This window comes from Tympanuchus pallidicinctus, unplaced genomic scaffold, assembly GCF_026119805.1.
Source record: "Tympanuchus pallidicinctus isolate F22 unplaced genomic scaffold, pur_lepc_1.0 scaffold3, whole genome shotgun sequence".
Classification (NCBI taxonomy): domain Eukaryota; kingdom Metazoa; phylum Chordata; class Aves; order Galliformes; family Phasianidae; genus Tympanuchus; species Tympanuchus pallidicinctus.
The window spans coordinates 101156124-101171368 of NW_026294747.1; the positions used below are offsets into that span (position 1 = coordinate 101156124).

Genomic DNA, 15245 nt, shown 5'->3' on the forward strand with positions numbered 1-15245 from the left:
TCAACAGCAAGGCGGAAGCAGGAAGCGTTCTGGCTGTCCCGCTCGGGCTGCCGTCCTTCGCTACCGGAAGCGGGCAGCTGGCCGCTTGTGGCCGAGCTGGGGGCAGCGGCCATGAGCAAAAGGAATCAGGTCTCCTACGTGCGGCCGGCCGAGCCCGCTTTCCTCAGCCGCTTTAAGCGGCAGGTCGGGTATCGGGAGGGGCCCACGGTGGAAACCAAGGTAACGTCCTTCCTGAGGAGAGGTCCTTGCTCGGCAGCGTGTCCCTACTCGGCCCCGCGCACCGCTGCCCTGCTTGCCTTCCCCTCAGGGAGGGGACGAAACCCGTTGGGAGGCGGGGGATAGGCCTTGGAAGGGCTGGGGTGCTGGTAGCTGCCAGCTTGCTGTGGGCTGGGGCTGCCTAGGGGACTTGTTCTTCTGGCGAAGATGAAAATAAATTAAAAAAACACTGCCCCATCTCATTGCCATTTAGTAATTGCAGCCCTGGTGCCCCGTCACAGAGCAGTTGTTTCACGTCTTGGCATCCCCAGGGGGATGGAGATATGCTCCAAGTTTAACTGTTCTAATAGGGCCGGGGTTAGGGGGAAGAAATGTTTTAAGAGTGTAATAGAAATTATATATGCCAAGGGTTAAAATGGTCTTAATGCCTGATCAGCTGACACATATGCTAGAGTAGAGGCCATAGGGTCTGTGTGTGCTTTTTGTTTTCTTTCTGTGGGACACTGTCTCCATGACAGAGTTGAGTGTTGTCCAAAGAGTTGCAATGAGTCCTATGAGCCTGTTCTAGTCGCCAAATATGAGCAAATCTTAATATATATATATATATATATATCTTAAAAATCTTTATATATATATATATGTGTGTGTGTGTGTATGTTTGTCCCTGTTGTACTGGGAATGCATGCCATGGGCTGCAGTAATGCAGACTGCCCCGTCCCTGGAGGTGTTCAAGGCCAGGTTGGATGGGGCCTGGGCAGCCTGGTCTAGTATTAAATGTGGAGGTTGGTGGCCCTGCATGTGGCAGGGGGGTTGGAGATTCATGATTCTTGAGGTCCCTTCCAACCCTGGCCATTCTGTGATTCTGTGACTTTTGCTGAAGGATGCGACAGTAGATGTGTGTCATTCAGGTAAAGTGCTCTGGGAGAGCCTGGTGCTGTGGGCTGTGCCATGGCTCCTCACCAACATTGCTGCAGAAGTGAAACCAAAACTACTGCCTGCTGTTGTACCAATTGATCAGAATTGCTTTTGTTTCTTTCCTCTAGAGAGAGCAGCTTCCACTTGCGGATAGTGATTCTGATAATGGCAGTGATAATGAAGATGAGCAGCCTCAAGTGGTAACGCTGAAGAAAGGGGACTTGACTGCTGAAGAAGCAATGAAAATTAAACAGCAAATCAAAGAGGCCTTGAAGTCAAGTGAACAAGGTGAATTTAAAACTACTAATTTTTTGCTTTGTATAGCCAAAGCAAGAGAGTCATAAAAGGGAGCTTGATGATCCTTGCTTGTTTTCTATCATTTAATATTACCTTTGATTCCCAATCTGAAGTAACGCCCAAGATGTCTGTCTCTATACTGTTGAAGTTCTGTTTTTCTTGATAGTGCATCATTCTACTTCTAAAGCACCACTTTAATTTATTATTAATAATAATTGGGGGGTAGGCAAATGGAGTGTCATTAGCCTGCTGTATCTTCTTGACATCGCCTGTGATAACTTCTGAACTCATTAATCAGTTAATTAACTCTGTTTGATGGTGGGGATATTAAAGGTAATCTTAGGAGTCTGTAAAATAGTATATACCTAGAAGGAGGAAACTCAAGTTAGTGCCTCAGAGAAGAGAATGACAGGTTTGTAAACTCAGTTCCCTGATGACTTAACTGACTGCTCCACATCACTACTTCATTGAAATCATCCTCAGTATGCATTGTGACTTGCACAACTAGTAGTCAGGACACATGGAAGACAAGTAGGAGTGCTGTGGTTTGACTTGAGATGTGAAAGAAAGGAGATGAACAGAAGGTTTTCAAGAATATAGGGAGTGACATGAAAGGGAGCCATGATCTCCAAAGCAGATTTGCAATCTAGAATCAAACTGCAATAAATCAGACTTCATTATTTCTGCTGTTCTTTATGCATCTTCTGCACCATTATGTATTTATGTGAATACAGAAAAATATTTCAACTACCCTTCCAGTTATTTTGCTTTGAAAATTTAGACTATTTCACTGAAAACAAAACCACCCAGATAAAGTTTTGCTTTTACATTGCTTAAAAGCCAGTAAAATAAAAAATCTGGTCTTTGTTTCATTGCTTACCTCTTCTGGAAATAATAAACTATCTAGAACCTGGGAAGAGGGGACAGTATGTTCAATAACTGATGCAAGAAAATACTGTCTACAGCTAGTATGGCAAAGCTTTGTCTTAGGTGGATGACAGACCAGTGAGAAGAGTGAAATGCAGCATTTCAACTAAAAATGAAGGCCTTGTTTTTCGATGGGGAATTGATGATTTCATTGTATTGTTCAATCTCTTTGGAAAATCTGTTTACAGCTTTACATTCTTAGTAGAGTGAGTGGAAAAACTCTTGCTAATGTTGTTATGGCAGTTAATTGGTGTTGCAGTTCGTATAGCTGTTGCATGATTTCTTTTCGAAAGTTGTACTGTCATCCTAGTGCTGCTAGAAATTTCAACCGACTGGAAAGAAATGGCATTCTTTTGGAGTGTTGGTTTCTTTTTCATGTAAGCAAGTTGATTCTCGAACAGTCACAGTAGGAGGAAAATGATTTTGTAAAGCTAGGCAAAAAGTACTGGTTGTCCATGAGAATCTATTGAGGTGGAGTCCATGCTGTGAAAGAGTTCAGAAACAGCCGATATACTAAGATGAATACACAGTGTGAAAACAAAAGTGTATTTGAACAGAGTCACTGAATGTCTCTGGTGGAAAAAGGCATTCCTAAGACACAATATAAATCTGTGTAGTAAGGATAGTAGTGTTGAGTCCTTGCAGGACTTTATGACCTCTGCTTTTGCTCCTTCATTCACCGAGAGATAACATGCACTTGAGGGAAAAAATCCGCAGTGGCAGGTAGCAGGACTTCTAAAATGCTGTAGGGTGGTAGTGCTGCCCTCTGTTCTGCATGATAGTGCTACTGTTTGCTCACCTGCCTTTGCTGTTACTCTGAGGTCTTGCTTTTGCTTCTTGTTCTTATGGGAATACCCAGGTTAAATGTGTTTGTATGTATGTGCCTCTGCTATATAGAGGACTGAGTGTGAAACTGTCAGTGAAAATCTGGTGCTGCAAGTTGCTGAAGGCTTCTTCAAGTCTTTGTCCATCTTTGCCATGTCAGCAGGGAGATTTAAATGTAGAGGTTTCATTTCAGCTTTATAGTCTGAGGCAGGTATTCAGGCAGCTTGTTGCTTCCAATTTAATAAAGAGAATTCTGAATAATGCGTTAGTTTCAGTTCTTTTTTGGTAATTGTCACTTGTATAAATTGGGGGTATAATGAAAGCTTGACATTGCATGATTCAATTAAATTTCACATTTCTTTTATCTCGGCGTAGAAAGTGAAATGAATGTAACAGATACCACACCATAATGTATAGCCCCAAATTACTCAGCAGTGAAATTATGCAAAAACTGAAAGAGTAGCAGGGAAACACATTTCAGAACTGATAGTTTTTCCTCCCACCATGTTGACATCAATGCCAAAGTGCCTTGGTAGGTCATAAGTAATAGACTGCTGACTATCCGTTGTGAATAAAAACTGTCAGCTTTTCAAAAAAAATTGCAAGTATTTTGTTTTGAGGTTTTGCCCTCTCCTCTTTTATATATCTGAGGGATTGCCTTCATTTGAAAGTTCTTGCATTCAGGCTTTGGCTTAGAATATTACTCTAGGAGTTTTTGTTTTCCATTTGCATCCTTTCTGCTTCATTTTGTTCTACAATCAGGTTGACATGGAGTCACTTTTTGTGTGTGTGTGTGTGTGTGTGTGTGTGTGTGTGTGTGTGTGTGTGTGTGTGTTAAATCTTAGACACCAAATTCTTCTGGCTTGTGCTTTCTTTAAAAGATGAACGACACTTTTGCATTAATTTGGCAAAAACAAGCAAGTTGATCAGTAAGTTGATCCTAGCTGCACTAAGCTGCCTCCTGAGGCAAAGCACAATTTTTTGGCTTTTGCAAATTCAGTCATAGAGCACATTTTTAGTTTTAAGGCTTAAACTTTGCTGTATGAGGAAAAAAGTTCTTCCATATTGAAATATTTTATGAGTGGAGGGCTAGCTTAGAAGCTTAGAAAGAAGGCCTCTGTTTAACATCAGTCATTTTGTTTAAAGTTTTTGTGCAGCATTTTATAAATGGTTACTAGCAGTTCATAGATAAAAATGGCCTTATGAGAAATTAAGTTTGCACGAAAGATAGTAATTACTGCAAGATACTTTCTCCCAGCTTTTTTTGTACTCTCCAGAATTTATTTTTCTATGGATTTTTTAGTTCATCTTGTCTCTGGGATGCTCTGCAGGTGACCAAATTTGGCAGGTGTCCCTACTCTTCTGACATTATTCCTGCTGCATTCTACACATTAGGGCTAGGGGAGGAAAAGACGAGAGGCAAAGAGATTACGGGCAATGCTGTCTTGAGTATCAGACCCTTTAAGCTTTCACAGCCATTAAATCACATTTAGGGTTCGTGCTGCTCTTCGACGTGTAAACAGGAGGAATCTAAATCAGAGCTCATCTTACAATTCTTAAATAACAAAAACATTCTCTATGGTTTTATTTTTCTCTCATAAATGTATGAGTCTGAATATCTGAGAAAAGGCTGGTCATCTCATCTTCATGACAGCGGTATGTGGAGTTCCTGTAGTAAAAGCTCCCAAAGGCATGCATGGAGGGGGGTGACTAGAAAGCACTAGAAAGAACAGTGGAAATTGTTGACCTGAACTTATAAACATAGAAACATAAAGAAATTCAGTAGGTTGCCATAAATTTTTTCCAACCCTTGTCATTGAATAGATGTGTGTCTTGAAATATTGTTCATACTGCTCCTCCTGTCCTTCCAATTTATTGGCATTTGTTTTCTCCTACAGCCTAATAAACCTATGTGGACAGAAGCTGACTGCTGAAAAGTTGTGCTGCTAGCTATGCAAATGACTGCTACATAAAAAATAAACAGAAGAGCAGTATTTCTTTTCAGATACTCTCTACTTCTCTACTCCTCTTGTAAGATATAAACTGTAATTAATAGGAGAAAGGAGAAAGTTCTCTGAATTTGTGGCTTTGTACATTGATGTCACTGGTGAAGTGGGTTTTCAGCTCCATGTCTGAAAATGCCAGCATGAAAGTTTGTGACAGATGTAAAAGCAGCAGTGACTCAGCACGGTCACAACTGAACTACTAGTGGTAGTTTTCTGCCTCTTTTCTTGTAAGAAGTGGATTTTATTATTTCTCCTGTTGTGCTGTTACTTTGCTTGTCTTTTACTTTCTGTGTTTCAGTGGATTTATCAGAAATCCTGCTGTCTGTAATACTGTTACAGTCTTTTGTCAGGACTCTGTTTTAAGAAACTACCAACACTGAGATTGCTATTTTAACCTCTTCTTTGCATTGCTGAACACATCTCTGTTTCTGAGGGTCATCACTATAAACAAAGAAGACAGCTGACATGTTGTAACAGTCTGGTAAAATCAGAAGGGATGAAGTGAAGTGAATCTGGGAAAGACAATCCTAACAAGTCAACACAGATCTCTTGAGCTGCTACCTCAGACTCTTTCAAAATAGTATATTCTGTTCTCCTTACAATTTGCTTAGGTAAGCCTGCGCCTGCTGTGTTTTGTCGTCTGATTGATTCTTTGTCAAGCGCTGCTGACACATCACAGCTCTCTGAAGTTGTCCTGGGCTTCCTGCTGAACGGAACATCCTTGAGCACATACTGAAATTTTAACATTGTTTTACCAGGCCAAGAGTTAAAATAGAAGCAGTTACGTGGAAAAAAAATATGTATATATATTTTGAGTCTTGACTTCTTAGCCCAGCTTCTGAGAAAAGCGATATGTGGTGTGGTATGTTTTCACAATTAGTCCTTTTTGTCTCCCAGAATTTATTGTTAGCATTTCATGAACTTACAAATCAAATGTACAGCATGTAAATACTTAGCTTTCCATGCAGATATCACAGAGGATCAATTGACAAATAAGCTTATCGTATGCACAGTTTATTTTTGTTGGTTATTATGTGTGAGCATAATGCTTTTCTAATGTGCCAGTACTGAAATGTTGTCAAAAAACCTAGCTAGCTGTTCTCTGCATAGTGGTGTTCTTTCACAAACTACTGGAAAAGTGTACATAATGTAGAAGTCATTGACAGAATTGGTGCTCAGGTTTTTACAATAGGTTTCTTCTTTAAAAGGGTCTTCAGAATATAAGGGATTTGGTTTTTAACTATTTGCAGTACATGCAGAGAAGAAGAAACAGTTATTTCTTTCCAAGGCATGGCACATTAGAGTAAAAGAAAAGCTCTGTCCCTTACATGTGTTCTTTAAAGAGCTACTATAATTTTAAAACAAGTACATTGGCATGGATTTTACAAACAGCGAAGGAGAACTGAGGATCATATAAAGTTGTCCCCTCCATTTTGGTACATGGATGAGGCTGGATTGTGTGGGAGAAGCTTTACTGCTCACAGTCATTGCAGTTAAAGCTCTGGTTAGTTTCTTACTTGGAACAACAGGAGGAGAACTGTCTTCAGGGGTTGGTTGTCTTGGAACAGATCTGTGTGCCTCGAGGGCATTCACTGATGGAGACTGTGTAGTCAAAAAAAACTCTACATATTCACGTTTCTTTTATTCTAGCAGAGGTTTCACTAGTCTTGGTTTTGGGGAGAAGACAGTAGTGAAGTTCTGTATGGTTGTGTGAAGTTGAGTTCTCATTTTATTCCATTCATTATAGATGGTGAATCAGAATCTGCTGATGGAAAAATTATGTTCAGAAAGCCAGCCAAACGTTCATCAGAGAAGGTTTTGGACTTCAATGTAAGTTCAAGTAAGAAGATGAAAAAGAAAACTGACAGAGAAGCAACTACTTCTCAAAGTACATCCAAGCAAGTGAAAAACAGCAGTCTTCTCTCATTTGATGATGAGGAAAACGATGATTAGGAGCTGTATATGTTTAGTTATCCTTTTTGGGATTAGAAGAAGAGTGTGGATTTTCTTAGAAATTTATACATGATATTTGAATCTTTTCTTACTTTGTTATCGTTCATCTAGAGAAACATGGCATGAGCAAAACTGAGCTCAGACTTCTCAGTTCAGATGGAACTGCAGGAATAGTATCTCACATCTGTATTTTTAAAAAAGAGTTTAAACAAATGTGTCGAAGCTATTTGAGATGAGTAGCATCTCAACTAGCTAAATGAGTAGCAAAATATACCAGTACATATCCAGCTTAAATGTATTTTTAGTCAGTTCATTTTAAAATGTCCTTCATTAGTAGAATTTTGTTTCCCCTCTATCAGATGGGCTTAATTGAGAGTTGTGTACTTTTTTTACTTATTATTGTCTTAACATTCAAAAGAGAGAGACTTCATTGCTGTGGAACAGAAATTGATGTATTTTGCCTCATATAGTGACAAAAGCTTGCACTAAATTTTGCACGTATGGTTTGTCAGATAAACTCTTTGTGAGCTCTCTTGCAGTAAGCAAGCCTGCAGTTTCTAAAATCATGTAGTCTTCATGCTGTCTGCACTGAATGCAGTCCAAGAGGCATCAAATTAATTTGAATTAATTGTGCTGGCAAGATATGAAAAATTGTGATTGTATCAACTAGTGCAAAAGAAAGATGCCTAAACCCTTTGAGATCATACACTTTGGTTACTATTCTGATGTGTGAAGGTGGTGTGTTTTTTTGGAAGTACAGTCTAGTTAGCTACATATGTATTTGTAATTTTTGGGGACATCAGTTTGTTCTTGAAAAGCATTTCATCTTTAATCTGTGGAAAAAGTATTTTAATTTTGTTTGAATAGGAAATTGTAAACAGGAAAGCTAAGGTAAGAAATGCTATGGCTGTTTTAAAATGTTTCAACTGACCATGTATGGTGCACTGAAAATGACCATTCCTGTACTATTTATGTTATGGGATGTACCAAAATGAAATAACTGCTGATGGGATTGGGAAGCACCAGGAGGTAGAAACAGGACTGATTGGTCTGAAATGTCTTGAATATATTGTGTGTTATGTAGCCATATGTAAGCAAGACTGAGACTGCTGCGAAATTACAGGGTATGAAGCAATGAAACCGGTTCTTGTGCTGCATGACAGGTCATTCAAAGTTATTTGGGCTGTAAAGCTTCATTGAGGAGCAGATTTGAAGTTGCTGTGTGAAACAGCTGTTTTGAGTTTGTTAATTTGGTATTAAACAATAAATTATGTTTTCTGAAAATGGTCCAAGGATATTTAAATTAAAAATGCACTGAATTTTTGGAGTCATCCAGTAGTGAAGTCTTTTGTAATTGCTGCCTGTCTTCATATATCACAACCTCTTACAGCATAAGATCAGATGCGAGCCTGCCTGCCTCTTCACACTTATTGTGAGTTCGCTTGATTTTGAAAATGAATAAGTATGTTGTCCTTCCAGAAGATGAAAATTAGAACTAGAACTGGATGTTAAGGTATTGACGTGGCTTGGGTCTGATATTATAGCTGCCAGAGATGTGCCATGTAACATCCTGAAGATTCCCATGAGGACATTTTGCATATAATAAAGAAAAATACAGGAAGAAGGAATAGAGAATCAGAGGTTCCCAGAGATTAATCTTTTCATTAACTTTGTATGTTTAACATCTGTTTGAATCAATTTAAAATACACACACACACATATATATATAACCATGAGATTGGTATTACAGTATTCTGAAGGAATATTTGGGCATGTTTAAATGACTGAGTAAATATTCTGACTTGCTGAGACTCATGAAGGGATGAGTTAACCGATTAATGCTTGCTTAAACATTTCCAGTTCTGGTCATCAGCACAAAGCCACACTTGCTTACATCTTTCTTGCAGAGCCCGAAAGCTTTTTGCTTTCGCTGCAAGGCAGTTCAGGAGACGTGGTTATCAAGAGAAAAATGCCTGCCACAGATCAGAGGAATTTACATTTACCTTAAAATCTGAGAGAGCCTCCCAAATGCGGAGCCAATTTGGCACACTCAGAAAGAGATTGAGGTCTTGTTTGAATCCTGTCAGCATTTAAACAAAAGTTATTAATGAAAGTCTTGTTAGATTCAAATCCAGTAAAAAGAGAATTACTTTAAAATTCTGGGTACAGTACTTTTGCTTAATCATGCTCCTAGCCCTGTAACTTCATGACAGATGTCTGGAATGCAAATAAATTAATTGGGTTTGCTTGGAAATACTATAATGAAAAGCATGTTCATCAGGCAGCGCAGCAGGGTATGGAGAGGTGGATACAGAAACACAGGTTTTTTACTTTATTACGACTGTGATTTGTGGTGCTCAGACCAGGAGACCTTTGTATTTCACTCCCAGTTCACCTAGCAATAACTAATTGGATATATTTTATTAAGAGGTGTGAGTGATGCACAAAAGCATTTTAGTCAAGTAGTCATGTGAAAATGCAGTGTTTTTATGTGACACATCAAGAAAATTACACACGCCATCAGCACCCCACAGAACCTGTGACTAAAGAGAACAATTACTTGTTCATTTATGAAATAAATGTGAAACTGTCTTAAGCAATCACCTGCCTTAAGCAATGGGTCATGGAAAAAAATAATTGTGGGAACTTTCTAGTAAAGGGGAAGCCAAAGTGAGTAGATGGAGCATGGGGCTATCCACTACAATGGACAATCCTTCTGGCTGCTGCTTTGTTTTTCCTTTTTCTTCCCTCCTTTTTCCCTTATGTAGAGAGTAATCTTTTTTTCCCCTCCTTCATGGAGCTTCATTTCAGCCAAGTGTGAGAGAAGCGCTATGAAGGTGGAAGGTGAAAATAGCTGAGGCTTGTTACCCAGCACTGGAAACTTGGTCAGATGTGGCCTGTTAACTGGTGTGGGAATTGTGTACAGCTTTTATTGATACAATCTTTGACAAGTTCCAGTTCTTTAAGACTCAAAAATTATTGATGAATTCCAATAGCATAACTGCACAGTAGTGATGGGTGTTTATAGAGGAAGCTTTGTCACACTGCAAAGCTGACAGAACATCTCACCTTTCCAGATGACATCCAAGTGCTTATTTCAGAGCAGAGCTGATGTCTGCGATCAAGGAAGGAAATCCCCATTTGAAAGGAATAGGATCTTTTTGTAAATGATAGGAATTAAGGTGGATCACCAGGAACGCTCCGTTATTGAGAAAGGAAATTTCAAAGATACCTGGCAGAGTGAGCAACAAGATCCATGTATGGGCAAGTAGTCCCTGAGTTCTTATCGTTGGCTATATCTCCAGCTTGACTCAAAGTTAAAAACAGATCTGTTGGACTGCAAAAGTTCATTTCATTGACCTAAACAAAAAGGGATGAGTAAGAATTCTATTTGATAGTTTTTGTGTCCAGTACTTTTCCAGGAAGTATCGCCGGAGGATCAACGGCTGTGTTTTGCATGCACTAAGCACGAGCAGCCTGTATTTAGCTTCAGATTTATAACAAAGCAGGAAGTAGCAATGTCATCATTTCAGCTGATTGTTTCCCTTGTGCTGTACTGTATTAACTAAGTAATGCTTCACTTGGCTGTGTAGAGCCAATTGCATTCTCAAGGACATCAGGCATGCCTGAAGATGAGTCATTACCTTTGGTACAGCACAAGAAGTGTGATATGCAGTCTCAGCAAGTATTTGTCCATTGAAGTTGGTTAATAACCTATAGCCCTTTCTTGTGGCAAGATGCCACAAATCAATCTTTCGTCCACTTACCTGACAGACTGGTCTATCAGCTGCCTTGTCAGCATCATCTCATTGTTCCTGCAGTGAAGTGTTAATCTGCAAAGAGATTTTCCATGTCATAGGCTTGCTCTTCTGCCCCACTTCCTTGAGACTATTCCAGAGGCAGCAGTCACAAGGGTAACTGTAAAAACTGGAGAAGAGATACATGGGTGGCTGCAAGCTCCTGTAAACTGACCTCAAGATTTTTAGAACCCATAAAATCTTAGAGCAAGCCCCTGGGAAGTAACTTTAACTTCTTCCTGAGGAAAATGGATGGGAGCAGTAGGGAAAATTATGAATGATTTTTTTTTTTCCCATCATCACCTTTTCCTCTTGTTTTTTGTTGAGGGTAAAGCAACAGCTGGCAAAAGCAGTTTTCTCTCTGTCAGGTGATGTAAAATGGTTTTGGTGCCATTCCAGTACAGCTGGCAAAGTAATCCTTCCCTCTGGCTCCTGTAGCAATCCTTAGTGCAAAACCTGATTAGTTAAGGCCATGGGCCAGAGGATGCTCCCTTGTAATAGGCAGAAGTTGTAAGAGGAAGTTATCAAGCCTCCATGGGGTAATGGTGATCATGGCACACTTCTAGTTTTGATATCATAAAAAGAACTGTCCCTTAGGGACAACGTAGCAACGACGAACTTTAAAAGGGCAGATTATAAAACTACGAGGAAAATGGTTAACAGCAGGCTGAAGGGCAAAGAGAAATACTTAAAAACCATAGAGATCTGCCTGGAGGCTATTTAAGAACATTGTATTAGAGGCACAGATGGTTTGTATACCTCTGAGCAAAAACACAGCATATGAAGAAGAATGAGGCTCACAGGGTTACGTGGGAGAAAAGCGTGAGTATAGAAAGGTTGAAAACACATCCCTTCAAAATGACAACTGACTGAATGACAGACCAGGAAGCGTTGTCAGGAGAGTGGAAAGAGCTGGAAAACGACAGTGCTAAGAAAAAGACTCCCAGCAGCTGCTGACTTTGGATGCCTAGGTTGAAACACTGAAAAGAGCGACTCTAATAAAATGCACTGAGCATTTGCTTTTGAAAACTGGGCTACTGCAGATGAGACTTCTTCAGAAAAAAAAAAAAAGCAATGATACTCTTAATCTCAGTTTGCTAGCACAGGACAAAGCCTGAGGTCTACAGTTTTAATATGTGAGTAGGCCAAGACGAAGAGTAGGGAGCCCGTTCAAGCATAGTTTCCCCACACGAGGACTTTTATCTTACCTTGTCTTAGATTCAGTGCCAAAAATGATGTTTCTAATCTGCCAATGAATGTAGAGATGAAAAGAAACAGATATTTCTAAGAAATCTAAGCTTGGTAAAAGCAGAGAGCCTGTCTTTTTTTCTGGTAGAATTCTGGGCTGTGGGACAGGCTACTTGACAAGGCTTCTACAGCATTTCTACATCAGCGTGCAATTGGACAGTCACAGCATTTTCTTGTCATATATCTGAGAATGGGAACTGATTATAGACTAGAAGGGGAATATCTCAAGTGCCTTGTAGTTGTCCTCCACAAATCTGATGATGTAGGCAAAAAAGTGTCCTTGTGAAATCAGCGACAGCTATTTTCTGGTTTAATAATAAGAAAAGGCAAAGGAAGACTATAATAGCTATTATATATAAAAACTTGATGCGGTCAGTCTCAGTGGAACTAGAGCCCTGGCATCCAGGCTGTTTTATTCTGCCCTGTTAAATAGAAACAAACAATTCAGCTGCCTCGGTCTCTTCTGTTCTCCTCTGACATGCCAACTATCCCTAGAGAAGAGATAAAGCATTGTTCTGATCAGTGCCACAGCAGCAGCAGTTTTATAATTTAAGGACTGCATAAAATTTATGGGGCACTGAACAGAGCTTAAATCAATTTTATGATTTTCGTAAGTTATTCCAGGCAGGCTGCGTTTGTGTAGAAAGCCAGTGATGTCTGAGTTGTTTATCCAATAGAAAACAACATTCAGAGCAGGGATTTTCAAAGGCACCTGTGGAGTTTGTGCATTCAAGTTTGATGGGAGTTAGAAGACTTGCTCCTTTAAGCTAGTGAGTATTCCAGTATTAATTTTTAATCATGCCAAATTAGTATAAATATCATAAAAATAAAAAGTGGAGGAAGGTGACATTCATCAGCCTCTAGAGCAGAAAATAAAAATACTTGGTCCCTTGTAAAATGTTTCAAGATTGTATAAGATAAATAGAGATGGAACTTTCTTTCTAGACAACAAGCCAAGCTGGAGCTGAGAAGATACAGTTCCCATTTCATCCAGATTGTGACTTGTGACTTGGCTCTGTAAATGACTTGTCACGGAGAAGAAAAATGAAGCAATCCTACCCTGGTTATTCTTTGCTCCAGACCCTAGCTGGAGTAATGTGTGCACTTCTGTACACTGTACTTGAAAAATGAAAGATGGAGATCAATTTGAATGCCCAACAGAAAGTAATGGCATTGATCACAAGCGTAGAAAACATGATTTGTGGGGATAGACTGAAAGAACTGGGTTTCTACATCTAGAAAAAGGAGATGCCGAGGAAGGAGTAAGAACGTGACACAGATATGTAAAGCTTGCTGCAAAGAGGAAAGTAATAAACTGTTCTCTGTGTCCACCGGGAATAGAAAAAGAGCTAATGGTTTAAATGGCAGCAAAGGAGAATTTAAGGAAGACATTAGGACAGGCTTTCCAGCTGTAACTGGAGTGAAGGAGTGAAATGGATTGCCTGGGGAGGTTGTGGGATCTTCATTGCTAGACGTTTTTATGAACAGGTTAGACAAACATCTGTCAGAAATGATTTGGGTATAATTGATCTTGCCTTAGGGCAGAGGGCTGGACTAGGTGACCTCGCAAGGTCCCTTCCAGCCCTGTTTTTATGGTTCCCTCATTATGAAGGCTGATGTGATATTCCTAGGACCTTATCATTCCTTTTAAAAGTGAAAACACGCTATCATAATGCCAAGAGTCAGATTCAAACTGACAATATCTGGGGAAATTAAAAGCTTAAGGTTACTATCCTGCACTTAATTACTAACACTTGAATACCATTTTGTTAATTGGATGTGTTGGAATGATAAATACTTGGAGATTGCACCACTGAGTGCTTTATAACCAGACCATGATCTTTCTAACAGCATGAGAAGCTATTTCCTCTAATATACATTAATCTTACATGTTGCAACTTTGATTTCATCACTCGACTAAGTGGCTAGCATTGTTCTTCAGCATCTAACATGTTTCAGGTGAGGAGACTCTCAATTTGCACATCATCACACATTTGGCCACATGCTATGCTTCTATTCACTCCAAAGCTCGTTCTTCCACTTCCAGTTCATCATGGTGCTAATACTGAACTTCATTGTGTGGTTGTGTTTAAATCTCTAATACCACTGTTAAAGCACGTTAAAGCATTTCTCTCCATTCTTAGACACTGTGTATTTCTCCTGCTGCTTTCTGCTTGCATGTTCTTTTATTCCTGTTGATAACTTTCATTTTCATCTGTCTTTTGCTGCTTACCCTTCAAGCTGTGCTTGTGCTACGTACTGCACTTTACAGTTTAGCAATTGGACAGCATCCAAATACTACCAAAAGCTACTTCTTTTAATATCAGGCAGAGCAGCTTGAATTTTCTTCATCAGAGTGCTGTGAAAGACACGCTGGCATGTTTTCTGGGCAAATGTAAAAAAAAAAAAAAAAAAGGAAAAAAAAAAGTTTAACAAAAGACGGATGGCGTGAGGCACGATGAAATGTCTGCATTCCCAGAATTTTCCGGCTTCCCTGATTTAAGGTTTAGTTCCTGACCCAGCTGCTGGTTTATGTAACTCAGGGTAGCTGTGCTGGTTTAGAGCAGCCAAAAATTTGGCAATGTCACATTTGTGATTGGTGGTAATGTTGTTTCTCAACATCTTATTTTCCTGCATTGGCAATTCCACATGCGCTATATCAGGAGAATAAAACTTTTTTTCCTACCACTTCTGTGTCCAACTTACCTACTTCAAAATGGTGTAAAGTCTTCTGGATTGTGAGAGTCCCAGTGCATCTTTCTTTGTGCCTCTTGCGGTACTGGCTCTTTAGTTGTTCCTCCCTTCTGCAGCTCCTGTGCTCCACATCACTCAGCAGATGCTGCCCGCAGGGAGGGAAAGTTGCCTGCTCACTGCACCACTGGAGAAGAACCAGTGAGTGTTTGCCATACCAGCCTGTTTCTTAAATTCAGTCAGGTAAGGTATTGGGAACCTATCCCACCCCTGCAAACTGCCAGCATTTCCTTGTTTCCTCCCAACTTTCAGTTAGTACAGGCAGAGTCTGAAAGGCATGTCTGGCATGTGGATGGCATGTCACCTTTCC

At 39.8% G+C, this 15245-nt stretch overlaps 1 protein-coding gene across 1 annotated transcript; it reads left to right on the plus strand.

Moving 5' to 3' along the window:
• On the plus strand, positions 1 to 8423 carry KIAA1143 (KIAA1143 ortholog). The gene is made up of 3 exons (XM_052694319.1): positions 1 to 219; positions 1260 to 1419; positions 6934 to 8423. Exons 1-3 carry the CDS (start codon positions 112 to 114, stop codon positions 7137 to 7139), a joined length of 474 nt encoding a protein of 157 aa, XP_052550279.1. The 5' UTR covers positions 1 to 111; the 3' UTR covers positions 7140 to 8423.
• The last annotated feature ends 6822 nt before the right edge of the window (positions 8424 to 15245 follow it).